The sequence below is a fragment of the Papio anubis genome, chromosome 2 (genome assembly GCF_008728515.1).
Source record: "Papio anubis isolate 15944 chromosome 2, Panubis1.0, whole genome shotgun sequence".
Lineage (NCBI taxonomy): Eukaryota > Metazoa > Chordata > Mammalia > Primates > Cercopithecidae > Papio > Papio anubis.
The window spans coordinates 71156228-71173350 of NC_044977.1; the positions used below are offsets into that span (position 1 = coordinate 71156228).

Genomic DNA, 17123 nt, shown 5'->3' on the forward strand with positions numbered 1-17123 from the left:
ACTCTAAAGAAATAAACTTGTGTGTTTATAAATGATTTAGCTATAGGGATATTTATTAAAGAACTATTTGTGCTTGTGAGAATTGAAAACATTCTAAACATCCAACAATTGAGGATTGGTTATATAAATTATGGTGCATCCATACAAAGAATCCTAACAAATGGCAATAAAAAAATATTTAGTAGTAGAGTACACAGTTGCCTAGAAAAAAAGAATCCTGTCTTTGTCAGTCAAAAAAACAGATGAGAAAAAATGATAGAGTTTGTATGCTTTAAAGAAAGGACTGGAATGAAAAAACTGAAATGTTGATAGTAGTAGCTTCACAGTGAGGTAAGGGGAAAATTTTACTCTCTGCCTTCCTATGTTTTCCTAACTCTTGTACAATGAATGTGTATTTCTGAATAAGAATATATTTACGGGCCAGGCACGGTGGCTCATGCCTGTAATCCCAGAACTTTGGGAGGCTGAGGCAGATGGATTGCGTGAACTCAGAAATTCAAGACCAGCCTGTGCAACATGGCAAAACCCTGTCTCTACAAAAAATACAAAAATTAGCTGGGTGTAGTGGTGCCTACCTGTGGTCTCAGCTACTTAAGAGGCTTGAGCCTGGGAGGCAGAGGTTGCAGTGAGCTGAGATCGCAGCACTGCACTCCAGCCTGGGTTACAAAGCTAGACCGTGTCTTAAAGATATATATAATAAAACTTGTGTATCATATATTCTTGTACCCTTTGTCACACAGATAGCATGCAAAACACACTCTTTTGTACTTTGCCATATTGTGTAAACTTGCACACATGCCATTTTACCCATGTAGTGTATCTGAGGATACATTTCTCAAGGTGGAGTTGCTGGGTCAAAGGAAATGGACATTTGTAATTTGGACAAATGTTGCATATTGCCCCTTCAGGGTTTGAAAAAAAATCTTCTCATGGTTTCTTTTAGTATATTAGTGGTCTGGATTTTTTTTTTTTTAACATTTCACTTTAGATCCATTTTCACTGATATTGGCTTAATGGATACTTAATAAGAAAAGCAAATAATTTAAAATATTAAACTCACTTTTAGTGGAAATTCAAGTGCTGGTTGTCCCCATCTGTTAGATCACAGGATCTAGATACAAATAGGACATCTTGCAAAGGTTCGGCTTACACAGAGGATGAATGACATAGCAAGACCTCTGCTCCACCGTACACTACTTTATTTGCTTCCACAGTCAACTTGTAGTGAAGAGGCAGACCCTAAGAGTTTGATTTCTACCTTCAAGTGAATTCTTCACATCAAAAAGAATTCAGGTTGCCGGTTGGATTTCCCTTCTGAAATATTGTAAGTTGCTTTAATTTTTAAATAAAAACAAGTGGAATCCCCTGGAGTATTGGGGTATATAGGTACGAGCTGCATGAATTTGTGTGTGGCAACATGATGGCATATAGGAAGATAATTAATTTTATTCCTGCAGAGATTCTGTGGTCTCTGCTAGTCTCTGGCAAACATAGCAGCTGTACTGAAATGTCAGATGGATTTGCACAGCTGACTCAAGTTGCCGAAAAGAGAGCAGCATAGTAGTTCCATAAATTGACCCCAACCCGCCAAGCCCTGCTTAATATAGATCCGGCAAGAGCTTAGCTGTGATCACTCCTAGCTGCTCAGCAAACCACTGAGGTTCCTGGGGAAAAAAAAAATATCTCAAGGGTGTGTTAACTTGGGACACTTGTTAACTTGGAGACCTTCTTGAGGCTTTTTCTTCTTTCTTTTTAAAAATCATCTTTGATTATTCTTTTCTAGTAAAATAATATTTAGAAAAAATAATGTCAGAGCACAGCAGAAATTCAGATCAAGAAGAACTTCTCGATGAGGAGATTAATGAAGATGAAATCTTGGCCAACTTGTCCGCTGAAGAACTGAAAGAACTGCAGTCGGAAATGGAAGTCATGGCCCCTGATCCCAGCCTTCCCGTGGGAATGATTCAGAAAGATCAAACTGACAAGCCACCGACAGGAAACTTCAATCATAAATCTCTTGTTGATTATATGTATTGGGAAAAGGCATCCAGGCGCATGTTGGAAGACGAACGAGTTCCTGTCACCTTTGTGAAATCCGAGGTAACCAGAGATTTGTGTACAACAGAGAAATGGCTGCCTGGGCTGGGCTGTTAGGTGTCCCTTTTGTAACTGTGATTTCTCAGGACTCCAGGGTTTCGTTCTGCTTTGTTTCTGCCATATCTAGATTAAACCATAATATTTAATCCTACTCCAGACTGGAACTTTCTGAAACACTTATATTTATATTTCCAAGGGGAAAATTGGGTGATTTCTTGCAAATGTCTCTTTTTAAAAATTGCTGTCGGGTTTGCTGTGTCAGAAAGCCTGTGTTCTATTGCCACGATACTTGGTTTCTTAACTCATAACCCAGGCAGTTGTCCTTAACTCTCTCTTTCTTTTTTATTGCAGGCCCCTTTGAGAAACTAATGACAGTTCTGTAGCCTCTGTCTCTCTGGCACATCCAAACATATGCAGTGTTTTGCACACAGTGTCAAACATTTCAGTCCTCCTGAAGTCTGGCCACACACCCTGCAGTTAAACCAAGTTGAATAACCAGAAAATGTCTTATATTATTACTATGTATTGGCTGTCAGTGATGACATTTAGAAATAGATGGCTATTAAGTGGTTTTTGAAGCTAGTTCTTCACTTTCTAAAATCTGAAACCTAGAATTGTTGACTCTTCAAACTTACTGTGCATGAGTATAATTTTTTTTTTTAATGTTCCACTTGAAAATGACTTAACAAAAAGAGTACAGAGATGCCTCCTAGGTAAAGTCTCTTTAGGTTATGCCTGTTGACAAAGACGCATCTTGTTAAATTACTACGCTGGCTGTAATTAAGGAAAGTTGTCAATTGGTTTTACAGTCAGGAGAGTTTAAACATGTACTAAGATTAAGAAAAGAAACAGCTGGATTGATCAGGTTAGAGTTCATGATACAATTTGCAGATATTTCACAACTGGAGGTCAATGGATTAAAAGCCAATTCAGTGTGGGGGGTAAAAATGAGTACTTGCAACATTTTTTTTCTTCCTCTGGTATAACTTAAACAGCTTGATAGTTGGCTCCCCCTTCTGGTCAAGATGAGAAATGCATTGGTGAAGACCAGGTGGTTAATGTGACTTGTCACTGTCTCTTCCGACCTAGTTATGAGCATGAAATTTTTGCTCAGATGAACCTGTGTCTTAACTTGCTGTACTGGCTTTCAAAATGATGCCTATGAGGCACACATATTGCATAGAAAAGCATTATAATTGATGTGCAAGAATCTAATACACATTATTGATAAAAGGTCCATTTTATTTCCCAGACTAAGCAATTATTTCTCAATGTCTGCATAATCCTGTTCCATCTTACAGCTGGCTCTGGTTCCTAGGCACTTTCTTTCAAAAGAAACCGGGATAGTAAACTTGTCCCAGACAGAGTAGCCATGGCAGTTTTCAAAGAACTGAAAAAATACAATCAAAATTGAGGTTTTAAATATACATATATATATATTCAAAATTAAAATTGAGGTTTTTAAATATACATATATTCCAAAATATCAAACTGATCTAATTTTCCATACATTATGTTATGTTCTCAGAGGAAGTTCATGTACATTCTACACTAGATTAGTAGACATTGTAGGAATGTTAATTTTAGGGCAATAATTTTATTCTTCCAATATATTATAAATATATTAGAATAATAAGGAAACTATTGCCCTAACTCAGGACTGTTGAGTACTAGATGCCTATTTGGCATATACAAAATCCAGGCTTCAATGTATCGATGAACAATTCTATCAGGTTTTCAAAACAATTTTTAACTGCTTCTGAAATTAAACACCATTAAAAAACAGAATATTAAAACAAAATTAATAAGGTTTCATTTTAATATTGTTATTTATGGGATGGGATAACCACCCATTTTTAGCAATCAGCTATTAAAATAAGCATTATTTAAAATAGCAACCAGCTCATTTAAACAAGTATTTTTCTTATCTCCACTAGCTGATGCTCTACTTCGTATTTCTTCTCTGCTATGTATTCTAATCCTCATAAACCTCTCTTATAGGAAAAGACTCAAGAAGAGCATGAAGAAATAGACAAACGTAATAAAAATATGGCCCAGTATTTAAAAGAAAAGCTCAATAATGAAATAGCTGCAAATAAAAGAGAATCAAAGGGCAGCAGCAATGTCCAAGAAACAGATGAAGAAGAAGAAGAAGAAGAAGATGGTGATGAAGGAGAAGATGATGGTGAAGAGAGTGAAAAAACAAGCAGAGAAGAGGAAGGCAAAGCAAAGGAACAAATTAGAAATTGTGAGAACAACTGCCAGCAGGTAACTGACAAAGCATTCAAAGAACAGAGAGACAGACCAGAGGCCCAAGAACAAAGTGAGAAAAAAATATCAAAATTAGATCCTAAGAAGTTAGCTCTAGATACCAGCTTTTTGAAGGTAAGTGCAAGGCCTTCAGGAAACCAGACAGACCTGGATGGGAGCTTGAGGAGAGTTAGAAAAAATGATCCTGACATGAAGGAACTCAACCTGAACAACATTGAAAACATCCCCAAAGAAATGTTACTGGACTTTGTCAATGCAATGAAGAAAAACAAGCACATCAGAACATTCAGTTTAGCCAATGTGGGTGCAGATGAGAATGTAGCATTTGCCTTGGCTAACATGTTGCGTGAAAATAGAAGCATCACCACTCTCAACATCGAGTCCAATTTCATCACAGGTAAAGGGATTGTGGCCATCATGAGGTGTCTCCAGTTTAATGAGACGCTAACTGAGCTTCGGTTTCACAATCAGAGGCACATGTTGGGTCACCATGCTGAAATGGAAATAGCCAGGCTTTTGAAGGCAAACAGCACTCTCCTGAAGATGGGCTACCATTTTGAGCTTCCGGGTCCCAGAATGGTGGTCACTAATCTGCTCACCAGGAATCAGGATAAACAAAGGCAGAAACGACAGGAGGAGCAAAAACAGCAGCAACTCAAGGAACAGAAGAAGCTGATAGCCATGTTAGAGAATGGGTTGGGGCTGCCCCCTGGGATGTGGGAGATGTTGGGAGGACCCATGCCAGATTCCAGAATGCAGGAGTTCTTCCAGCCACCGCCACCTCGGCCTCCCAACCCCCAAAACGTCCCCTTCAGTCAACACAGTGAAATGATGAAAAAGCCATCACAGGCGCCGCAGTACAGGACAGACCCTGACTCCTTCCGGGTGGTGAAGCTGAAGAGAATCCAGCGCAAATCTCGGATGCCGGAAGCCAGAGAACCACCCGAGAAAACCAACCTCAAAGATGTCATCAAAACACTCAAGCCAGTGCCGAGAAACAGGCCACCCCCATTGGTGGAAATCACTCCCAGAGATCAGCTGCTAAACGACATTCGTCACAGCAATGTCGCCTATCTTAAACCTGTAAGTAGATGGAGGGAGAAATGGTGACTGAGCACCCTCCATAGAAAATGCATCCCAACTTTATTCCCTATTTGTTTTAAAGTAAGGGGATACTCACTAATTGAGACCAACGGGGGGACGCCAATGAGCATTACCAATAGAACTAAATTACTGTTACCTCTAAGGATGTATACCTGTAGCACCCCATATCTAGGTACGCCTATATGACTTCTGTAACAGTAATATTAGCAGCTAATATTTAGGGAGCATTTACTACAGGCTGGAGTCGTTATATGAATTAACTCATGTAATCATCTTACCAACCCTATAAGGTCTAAGTACTGTTATTCTCCCCATTTAATAAAAAGGATACTGAAACTTAGAGAATTTAATAACATGTGGAGGAGATACAGCTAGGAAGTGGTAGAACTGACATTGAAACCCAGTTCTGAGTCCAGAGTCAAGCTTTAATTCACCTCATTCTTCTGACCTCTTCAAGTGCATATTCAAAAGAACACCATTCCAGCCATAATGGAGCTGACACTCAGAGATCCCCAGGGACCTATAGTGAGGAATAAATAAGAATGAGGCCAGGCCGGGTGCATTGGCTCACGCCTGTAATTCCAGCACTTTGGGAGGCCTAAGCAGGTGGATCATGAGGTCAAGAGATTGAGATCATCCTGGCCAACGTGGTGAAACCCCATCTCTACTAAAAATACAAAAATTATCTGGGCTTGGTGGCGGGCACCTGTAGTCCCAGCTACTCGGGAGGCTGAGGCAGGAGAATTGCTTGAACCTGGGAGGTGGAGGTTGCAGTGAGCCGAAATTGTGCCACTGCACTCCAGCCTGGTGACAGAGCAAGACTCCGTCTCAAAAAAGAAAAAAAAAAGGCCAAATTGGGCCAATAGTAGATAATTGAATGCTTCTAAAATGCATAGAAACAGTTCTTTTTAGTAGATGAAGAGAGACTGTCTGAAATTACATTTGTAGTGCTCGCTTTTTAGGCAGATAAATGATGAACTTCAGGTTGGTATCACCGTGAATTCATGGAGTTTTAAAATCACTGTTTCAGTTTAATATTTACCATGATTCACAATTACTGCTGAGTGGAAAGGTTATTTTCCTTGCAACTTAAGTTGCAGAAATAAAAATGTTTTGGTCATTATGATGATGGCATTTATTGAGGTTGAAAGATGTGTTCGGTGGCCACAGGAGATTGATAATTAACTATATTATTTTAAAATCTTGTGTAATATAGCCATGAGATTATGTTGACAGAATAGTCAGTATATTATTTTATTACACAGATTTGTGTTTTTTAAAGACATGTTGAATTTTTATGCATGCTTGCTCTTTTTCTGCTTTAAAGAGCTTGATATTCTGAAATAATTGCTAGTCTTTCACATATATACATATGTATGGTCCTTATTCCCAACTCCTGGAATGGAGAATTATCAATAGCCCATTCTTCTGAATCAAAGCTGACTTTCATCTATGGTTTAGAGAGGCTCTGATTCTTCCTGGAGCAGTGGCCAGGTTGAGATCACCGGAGGTCACATGAGGTCAGACAATGGTTCTTTGCCTGCCCTTGGGCACAGCATCAAGACTTTCTGCACCTGCTCTTCTCTAGACAGCCAGAACTCCCCTGGGAGTGAATTGGGGTGTTGTTTGAGAGAAACTAGTTCTACCACTTTTCCAGTAACTAGTCATTGGCAAAGAATATTCAAGCCGCCTTGGTGGCTGTACGTTCAGAAAAGAATAGTCTGAAAAGAATGATGAGATGTCTTTTTAAAAAATCTGTGTTAAAGGTGGCATGTAAATTCAGAGTAGAAGAGGGAATGAAGTTCGAAAGAGCATCTGAACCAGCTCCCTGACTTCTGAGTGCTCTGCTGAGCAAATCCATTTTCCCTGGGTCAATTCCATTCTATCCATTCACTTATTTGTTAATCTAACAAATATATATGTCAGGCAGGTGAGAAGGATTGGGGATATAGTGGTGAGTAAGTCAGGTTCAGTCTCGACCTCACACACAGCCTACAGTGTAGGTTTAATTTTTCAGCTCCTCTGCCTTTTACTGAACTGAGAACACTAGTTTTGGGTCTAGGGTCTAGAACAAAGGACACTAAAATAAATTCATGGTGATAATTGCAAGAATAAAACACCCTACCATGCACTGCATTTTTCGTATTTTAATTCACAACTGCTACCAATTTTCAGTGTATTTGGTGGTGGTGGTTTAAAAATTTTAATCTAAGAAAAACATGCTGCAAAGTGAACTCTGACATGTTTTTTGAATGACAATCTTGCATAGCTCCCTAGGCTTTGAAATGGCTTCATTTATTCTGAAGGACGGGCAATTTCTCCTGCCTTCAGTTGCCTGGCTTGGCCTGTGACAGGCATCTGTTTGCATGTGTCTCAGTTACAAAATGTCACACAACTTCATCTATTTGGTCCTGGAAAATGCGCAGCAAGAAAAATATGAAAGTGCCTCGTTGCAGTAATGAGAATTTGCTTCACTAGCATCAATTTGCTTCCCAGTACTCTGTTTCTGTGCCTTTCTGCATGTACTATCAATTTCTGCATGTACTATCAATTTCTGCATGTACTATCAATTTCTGCTTTAAAGCCAAAACATAGTATCATCTTTTAAAAGATATTTTAATTGTTTTCTTTTTATTTTGAGGTCATTTTAGACTTACAGAAGGTCAAAAGTAGTACAAAGAATTCCTGCATACCATCTCACTTTACCACATTTGCTTACTTATCTTTCTTTAAAAGCTATTTTAAGAGGCAATACATCTGTGTGTGTCGTATCAACAGGGCACATGACTCAATGGAGGTAATAATAGCATGGGTAGCTATGATGTCTTCACACTTGGGTCTCCAGCCAGCTATTGTAAAACACCATCAAATTTAAGATGCATTCTGATTTCAGAGCTGTTGAAATATCCCAAAATATACATCTTAGACTCAAAATACAGTAAACACTGGAAATGGTAATGTCACAAAATCCCAGCAGAAAGGGATGGTTTTACCCAATCAAATGAGACAAGACAATGTTCACTTGATAGAGGTGAAATGAAATGAAGGGTTTTGGGGGTTTGGGACAGATGCCCTCCAAATCCCTGGGTTTTCAAGACTGAGGTTAAAATTAAAACACAGTTTTGAAATCTTGTGGAGTTGTGTGTGTGTGTGTGTGTGTGATGTTCCCAATGAGAACATTGTTTAGAAACAAACTTTTTTCTTAGAAAAGTTTTTTGTGTGTGTGTTTTTGTTTTTGAGACAGGGTCTCACTCTATCACTCAGGCTGGAGTGCAGTAGCTCAGTTACGGCTAACTGTAGCCTCAACCGCCAGGGCTCAAGTGGTCCTCCCACCTCAGACTCCTGAGTAGCTGGGACCACACATGCATGCCACCATACCTGGCTAATTTTTTTTTTTTTTTTAATTTGTAGAGATGAGATCTCACTATGTTGCCCAGGCTGATCTCAAACTCTTGAGCTCAAGTGATCCTTCCGCTTCGGCCTCCCAAAGTGCTGGGATTACAGGCATCAGCCACCATGCCCGACAGAAAAAAATTTTTTTATTGTAGTTACTGGCTGGGAACGGTAGTTCATACCTGTAATCTCAACACTTTGGGAGGCCAAAGCAGGAGGATTGCTTGAGCCCAGGAATTCAAGACCAACATGAGCAACAAAACAAAGTGAGATCCTGTTTCTACAAAAAATTTTTAAAAGTTAGCCTGGTGTGATGGCATGCACCTGTGGTACCAGCTACACAGGAGGCTGAGGCAGGAGGATCACTTGAGCCCAGGAAGTCAAGGCTGCAGTGAGCCATGTTTGTGCCACTGCACTACAGCCTGGGCAACAGAGTGAGACCCTCTGTCAAAAATAAAAGTAGTTATTTTCCTTCTAGATTTGGAAATATTATTTTTGTACTTGATAGAGCACATGTATTTTAAAATTGTTTTTTAGGCTGGATGTGGTGGCTCATGCCTGTAATCCCAGTACTTTAGGAGGTCGATCACTTGAGGCCAGGAGTTTGAGACCAACCTGGCCAATGTGGTGAAACCCTGTCTCTACTAAAAATACAAAAATATTCGGGTGTGGTGGCGCTCGCCTGTAATCCCAGCTACTCAGGAGGCCGAGGTACAAGAATCACTAGAACCCGGGGGGTGGAGGTTGCAGTGAGCTGAGATGGTGCCACTGCACTCCAGCCTGGGCAACAGAGCGAGATTCTATCTCAAAAAAATAAAATTAAAAAGTCTTTTTTAAAAAAATTAATGCTTATTCTCTCCCTACCCCACGCTTCTGGCCTAGGATACCTGAAATGAAGTTGCTGGCAAAAAATAAAGGAAAATCCATATACTTGCTTTGCTCAAATGCTTCCTCCTCTAAGAAATTACCCATTCAATTCGGTTTAAAAGAAATTTACTCCCTGGGCCAGGTATTGAAAACTGGTAAAGCATGAGGTCAGATCTGCAGGCCCATTTTATTTGACTTGGGTATCATTGTGTAAGTTTTTTGAATGCCACATGCAAAAAAATCTGGATATCTAGCACCACTTGGAGCATCAGATCTGGCCACACCGCACTGGCATGGAAACAATCAGCTGTTTCTGTGCATTGGTTTCACCCTTGAGAATGCTCATGGACCCTCTAGTTTTTCTCTTTTGCCCTTACTGCTTTGCACCTGGCATGCTTCCCTCATTTACATGATTTATTTGGCTTCTGTAGAATTTTTTTAGTTTGCTCTTGTTGTTTTTAGCTATGTTTTTAAGATTTTTGTCTTATCTAACAAACTGAATTTATTAGATAATGACTAAATCATTTCCCTCTGAGTTAATAAAGCTGAGTCAGTATGATAGCACAAAGACATTAGGCTGGTGTAGGCCTATCCCTCCCTGACAAATGTGCGATATTCTTTCATCTTCAAAAATGTTGTGGTCTGCTCACTCCTATCATCTCAAATGAGTATTTGTACTTTTCACTGAGATAAAATCCCATTTGCAGCAACTGTCTAATTCACTGGGGCCAGCTGCATTTTGTATCATATCCAAGCTTCTGTGCCAATCACGCAAGATTACTATTTTAACATTCACTCAATTTCACTTCAGGCTTACTCACGTATATCTGGACTGCTCCCATCCAGTTGGCTAAAGCTATTGCTAAACTTTCCTCCAGAAAGACTTCAGTATAAAAATGTCATGAGTGGCCTTAGTTAATCAACAGACTCCACGACACATTAGGAGTTGTTATGGTTACAGAATTGAAGTTTACAAACCCTTGAGCATTCATCTTCATCGCTGGCCATTTCTTCTTTGCCACATTTATAAAATCTTCTTTCTCTTTAACCAGGTTCTCTATATTCTATCCTTTTGTAATTTTCTCCTCTTTCCCATCACATAATGGGAAATTTTCTTCTCTTTCTCTTGTCACATAATCTAGAACAATCCCCAAATCTCCCTTTCCCTTTAGATCACTCAGGGTTTTCTTAGCACATTCAATCTGTCCCCAGACCAGGCTGCTCATTTTTAGGCCTTTTGGTGGTTTCTAGTTCCCAGTTGTCTGTCTTATCTGCATTCTGTCACGCATTCAGGCCTAAAACTCCAGGGTTATCTTCAACTCCCTTTTTCCCTTCGACCCCTTCTCCCCAATTTTTGGGACCTCCAATAAAGAAACCAGGATAATCTATAAGAGCCAAGGCCAAACATAGATCATAGCTTTGGAAATGTTACAATTCTTATAAAGGGAGCCTCCATAGGAAAAAAGTAATGTAACATTTCAAGCTCATCAAGAGCATGTATAATCCAGGAATTACGTAAACCAGAATTGCTTGCCTTTAAAGCGTAGTGGGGATAAAAGGTCTTTTATATACTTTTCTAAAGTCCATATAGTGATTCTCAAATGTTATTGTGGATCAAAATCACCCAAAGGGCCAAATACAGATTACTGAGTCCACTGACAGAGTCTCTGATTCAGTAGGTCTTGGATGGGGTCTAAGAATTTGCATTTCTGACAAATTCAGAAATGAATTTGTTGCTGCTGCTTATTCTGGGACCACATTTGACAACCATGACTCTGATATCTATGGTAAACCATGTCTGCTGCTATCTTCCCTGAAGGGCCTTGCTTTCCTGCCTCTGTACCACCCTTTGCCTCTAATTACCTTTTCTTCTATCTCTATCTGTTAGAATCTATCCAATTTCCAAGGCTTGACTCAAATGCTACTTCTTACAACAAAACATCAGGAGTACTCTGCCTGTGTATTTCCATTACCCTTTGTCCACACCTCTTTTATGGCACCTCCTACATTGTGCTTCAGGTTGACAGCCCTTCTGGCCACAGTGTACTCTCCTACAGGATTCTGAGTTCTTCAAAGCAGGTCTTGCTCATCTCTATCCTGGACACCCACTGAGGTGTTGGTCCAGAGCAGGAACTTAATACAGGCAGACCAAATTAAATAGCCTGTGCTGAAACCAACCTTCCCACCCACCCTGCCTCCCAGCCTCTGAGTGTATGCATATGTGTGCCCTGTGTAATGCTACACACACACAAGCACATTAGACATACTTTCTTTAAAAACTAACAAGCGAAGGGGGAAAAGGCTCTCTAACAATAACACAAGTTGATCCTCTTCTGTTTGTAAGTTTTACATTTTTATAACATCATGGCTAGCTATTTTTATGATTTCTGTCTTTTGTATTCTGCTTAGAAATGGCTTCTTTGAAAATGATTAAAATGTGTGCCTGCCTTTTCATGCAACTTTTATAGTTTTCGGTTTTTAAAAAAATATTTCATATTATGGATCGATTAAAGGGTTAATTTTTAAAGTCAGTAGAAAGCAAAAAGGCTGTTTTATTATTTCTTTTCCAAATAGTTAACCAGTGATCATTTCGTGACTCATTCCTCTTTTCCCCAGTGATCTGAACTACCAGCTTGATCATATTTTAAATAAGTAAATATGTGTCTGGGTTTCCTATGCTGGGTCAGTGCCACATTTTCTTTTTCAAATATTATTCTGGGCTGGGCATGGTGGCTCACGCCTGTAATACCAGTACTTTGGGAGGAAAAGTCAAGAGGATCACTTGAAGCCAGGAGGGTCTGGCTGCATTGAGTTATTGCACCACTGCACTCCAGCCTGGGCAATAGTGAGATCCCCATCTCTCTAAATAATTTAATTTTTTTAAAATTTAAAATATTATTTTGGAACTCTTCCATGCATATATAAACAAATACAGGGAATAACTTACATAAAATGCTTCTTTTTCCATTCCATAATACAAAGAACACACTGTTTTAACTATTTATTGCAGCTTTACAGTTATTTTAAATACCTGACTCATGGTTTCTCTTAACTACTGGTGTTCTCCGTGGGAGAGCCCTGCTGGGTGCAGTCACACCCCTCTCTTCTCAAAGCTTGGCACAAGGGAGGTACGGGGTCAGAAGTCATGGACGTCCTCTTGGCTTGAAGGCTGGTAGGCAGCCACACATCAAAGGTCCTCTCTGGTGGGCATGATGCTGGAAAAACACTCCTAGCCAAAGACTGTGGGCCAAGAACTAGCTGCAAGAGGAGCCATAGCAGATGACCAAAATGGTTCATCACACTGGCAGGTAGACATTAGCAATACAGGGAGAAACATTCCTAGTCATTGTTAAACAAATGCCCAGGGGACACTGGGCATCTTCAGTGTTCTCTGGAAGGTACATACATGATGGATGAGTTACTTTCTTAAGATACAATGACAATTGAAACCCTTTAAAAACTTGCCTTGTCCTTAAGGTTTTCCTATGAGGCAGAAGTATGAAGTGGGTTTGCAGTGTTGGACTTCTGTTGTTGTTTCATAATTTTTTTTTTTTTTTGCCCTGGGGGATGCTTTACACACACACACACACACACACACATATATATATATATATATATATATTTTTTTTTTTTTTTTGAGATGGTGTCTCTGTCGCCCAGGCTGGGGTGCAGTGGCGGGATCCCAGCTCAAGGCAACCTCCGCCTCCCAGGTTCAAGCAATTCTCCTGCCTCAGCCTCCTGAGTAGCTGGAATTACAGGCATGTGCCACCATGCCCAGCTAAATTTTATATTTGTAGTAAAGACAGGGTTTCACCATGTTGGCCAGGCTTATCTTGAACTCCTGACCTCAGCTGAACCACCCACCTCGGCCTCCAAAGTGCTGGAATTACAGGCATCAGTCACCGCACCTAGCCTTGTTATAAAACTCTTTTAAGAAAATCACGTGGCTGGGTACTGTGGTTCACACCTGTAATCCCAGCACTTTGGGAGGCCAAGGTGGGCAGATGACCTGAGGTCAGGAGTTCACGACAAGCTTGGCTAACATGGTAAAACCCCGTCTCTACTAAAAATACAAAAATTAGCTGGGTATGGTGGCACGCACCTGTAATCCCAGCTACTTGGGAGGCTGAGTCAGGAGAATCACCTGAACCTAGGAGGCAGAGGTTGCCTTATGGGTCTCACTTTGTTGTTCAAGCTGGTCTTGAACTTCTGGTCTCAAGTGATTCTCCCATCTCAATCTCTTGAGTACCCAGGATTACAGGTGCATGCCACCTTGCCAGGCTTATATTTCATGTTTAAATATTTCTGACCATCAGATTAGGAGTGTGCTTCAAAGAGGAAAGACTTGTTTTAAAAAGAACATATATTTTATATTCTTATAGTGATATTTTTACAGACAGTATATAATAATGAGCACTGAAATCAGGCAGACCTGGCTCAAATCTTGCTCTGCCACTTCCTAGCTATGTGATCTTAGGCAAGTTACTGTCTTCTCTGAGCCATTTCACTCCTTACAAGGCTTTTGTGGGATGTAATGAGATAGTGTTTTAAAAATTAGTGTTAGGTTGTTGAAACCCCGTCTCTACTAATAGTACAAAAATTAGCTGGGTGTGGTGGCGCTCGCCTGTAGTCCTAGCTACTCAGGAGGCTGAGGCAGGAGAATTGCTTGAACCCAGGAGGCGGAGGTTGCAGTGAGCCGAGATCGCACCACTGTACTCCAGCCTGGCAACAGAGCAAGACTCTGTCTTAAAGAGAGAGAGAAAAAAAAGTGTTAGGCTGGGCACTCATGCCTGTAATCTCAGCACTTTGAGAGTCCGAGGCAGGTGAATCACTTGAGGCCAGGAGTTTGAGACCATCCTGGCCAACATGGTGAAACCCTGTCTCTACTAAAAATACAAAAATTAGCTGGGCACGGTGGCACATGCCTGTAATCCCAGTTACTTGGGAGGCTGAGGCAGGAGAATCGCTTGAACCTGGGAGGTGGAGGTTGCAGTGAGCCAAGATGGTGCCACTGCGCTCCAGCCTGGGAGATAGACTAAGACTCCATCTCAAAAAAAAAAAAACAAAAAACAAAAACAAAAAAAACGTTAACATGGATTACTCACTTGTATAATAGCTTTGTGAATTAGATACTGTTATTATCATTTTACAGCTGAGAAAACTGATGCCCAACACCACATAACTAGTACCTGCTAGTGCCAGTCTTTGAACCCAGGCCAACTTAGGCACCTGCCTTCTTATTTCCACGATGTACTTTGCCGTGTGCTCAAAGCCCTTGGAACAGTCCTTGGCATTAGTATATGTCCAATAAATGGTGGCTGTGGTTATGACTCTTGTTTTATCTTGACTTTGGGGGTGCTTTGGCCAGAATTTCAAATCTATTCTGTATCTTTTAAGGCATGTAAATTTTGTAATTTTTGCTGTAAAGCTCTTAAATTTCCAGGATTAATTTCCTACATTTCTTCAAATGCTTAAATCGCAGGTGCAACTGCCAAAAGAACTGGCGTAAGAGGCAACAGTCATCTAGAAGAACAAGAAATGGGGATAGTGGCTCTTGGATTACAGCATGGAGACTATGTCAGCAGCAATACTTTAGGATCCACGTGGCAGAACTGGGAACAATGCTACCGTCTGATAAGGGTATTTGTAAAAGGCAGAATGTTTGGGCCATGAAGAAGTAGGGGCTGAAGAGGAAGGTGGAAGGAGATACAATATAATATTCAGAGGCAATATTTTCTACTTGCAATCAATTTGAGTGACTTAGGTGAAATTTAGAGTCATGTTTCCAGAAACAGAAGTTCAAAAAAATTTAAACGTTTGCTTTATTATTGTTTTCTTCTGGTAAATAATAAACATAATAGAAGTGTTAACTATTGTATTCCCATTCTTTTCTCCTTCCATCTCTTCTGCTGTAATTCATCACATAGTATCTTAAAGGGAACAAATTATGTTTCATCCTATGGAAATGGGAAGGATGAATTGAGCTCCTGGCCCTTCTGATGCTTTGAAATGAAAGGATTGTTCCTTAGCGCTTCTCTGGAGAATCAGTGGAGATTTTCAGTTTCCCACCCTGCCTGGCTTTCTCGCTTGGCAACTCCCTTGGTGTTTTTGGAGTATTCTTTCTATAGGGGTACCTGTGAGGGGCAAAACACATAAGCCACAGAACCTAGTGAAAACTAAGTGTCACTAGAAAAAGTAACAGGAAAAGTAAACCCTGCATATATGAAAACTTCCTAGCAGCAAGTTTTCATATATAGAGAGACAATGGGAGACAGCATGCTGTTTTTATAGAAAAAAAGTTTCACATAATATAGTTATTGACAAGCTTTTGGTTTTGGCTAAATACACACACACACACACACACACACGTTTACTCTGTAAGTCTGATTTTATCGCTCTCAAACATATTTTAAAGGAAACTTGCTTACAGGATTAAACTTGAACTACTTATTGTATTCTTTAAGGCACTCCATTGCCTGGCCCCAACTTACTAACCCTGTCTCATCTCCCACAAACCCTTTATACTCCTCTTGATGAAACATCCCTGTACAGACCCTTGTGCCTTTGCTCACATTAACTCTTCCAAAAGACTTCCCTCCTGTTCCCCATTAACGAACGTCCTACCCAGTCTTCAACTCCCAGGTCAGGTCCTGTGTCCTACATAAAAAACTTTCCAGACAACTTCAATCTGTCCTCCTTCCAAATTCCTAGAGGCCTTAATTATTCATTCTAGTCACTAGATGCATAGAATTTGAGATTTTTGTAATGATAGAAGTAGTGTGAACTCTAGAAATGAAAATCAAGCTTTGGGCCAGGCGCGGTGGCTCACACCTGTAATCCCAGCACTACGGGAGGCCGAGGAGGACGGATCACCAGAGGTTAGGAGTTCGAGACCAGAGTAGTCAACATGGTGAAACCCCGTCTCTACTGAAAATACAAAAATTAACTGGGCATGATGGCAGGTACCTGTAATCCCAGCTACTCGGGAGGCTGAGGCAGGAGAATTGCTTGAACTGGGGAGGCAGAGGTTGCAGTGAGCCGAGATCGCGTCACTGTACTCCAGCCTGGGCAACAGAGTGATACTCCGTCTCAAAAAAAATAACTAAAAATAAAAAGTTTTGGTGCCTTTTCTCTCTCCTTTACCTGAGTGAATAATTGGCACCTGCCTTCTTTCTCCTTTTATGGTATCATAAGTGGCATGTATCAAACAAAACAGGGTAGAGGAGAATAGGTCTAATAGGGACAAACTTAAAAACAACATTATTTGGAAAGACAAGCCATGGGAAAGAAATATGGTGTTTCTATTTTTTTTTTAAAGATAATTTAGTATGTACAAAAGTATCCAAATTTAAGTATAGTTTTCAATGGCTGATAGTTTTGTTCTCATCCTT

The 17123-nt window shown here is 40.2% G+C and overlaps 1 protein-coding gene across 2 annotated transcripts; it reads left to right on the forward strand.

Moving 5' to 3' along the window:
* The first annotated feature begins 1168 nt into the window (after nucleotides 1-1168).
* On the forward strand, nucleotides 1169-15602 carry LMOD3 (leiomodin 3). 2 transcript variants are annotated; one of them, XM_009200362.2, is made up of 4 exons: nucleotides 1169-1324; nucleotides 1784-2100; nucleotides 4099-5451; nucleotides 15215-15602. In XM_009200362.2, the coding sequence occupies exons 2-4, from the start codon at nucleotides 1807-1809 to the stop codon at nucleotides 15239-15241; spliced, it is 1674 nt and encodes a 557-aa protein (XP_009198626.2). In that variant the 5' UTR covers nucleotides 1169-1324; nucleotides 1784-1806; the 3' UTR covers nucleotides 15242-15602. The 2 variants fall into 2 exon arrangements, with proteins under 2 accessions (XP_009198626.2, XP_009198627.2); XM_009200363.2 differs by lacking the exon at nucleotides 1169-1324 and adding an exon at nucleotides 1606-1690.
* The last annotated feature ends 1521 nt before the right edge of the window (nucleotides 15603-17123 follow it).

Excerpts from the sequence above, each read along its gene's own strand:
- LMOD3 (XM_009200362.2), top strand. The coding sequence starts at position 1,807 with ATGTCAGAGCACAGCAGAAATTCAGATCAAGAAGAACTTCTCGATGAG. Across the intron at positions 2,101-4,098 it reads TCACCTTTGTGAAATCCGAG|GAAAAGACTCAAGAAGAGCA; the intron begins GTAACCAGAGAT and ends CCTCTCTTATAG. Across the intron at positions 5,452-15,214 it reads ATGTCGCCTATCTTAAACCT|GTGCAACTGCCAAAAGAACT; the intron begins GTAAGTAGATGG and ends CTTAAATCGCAG.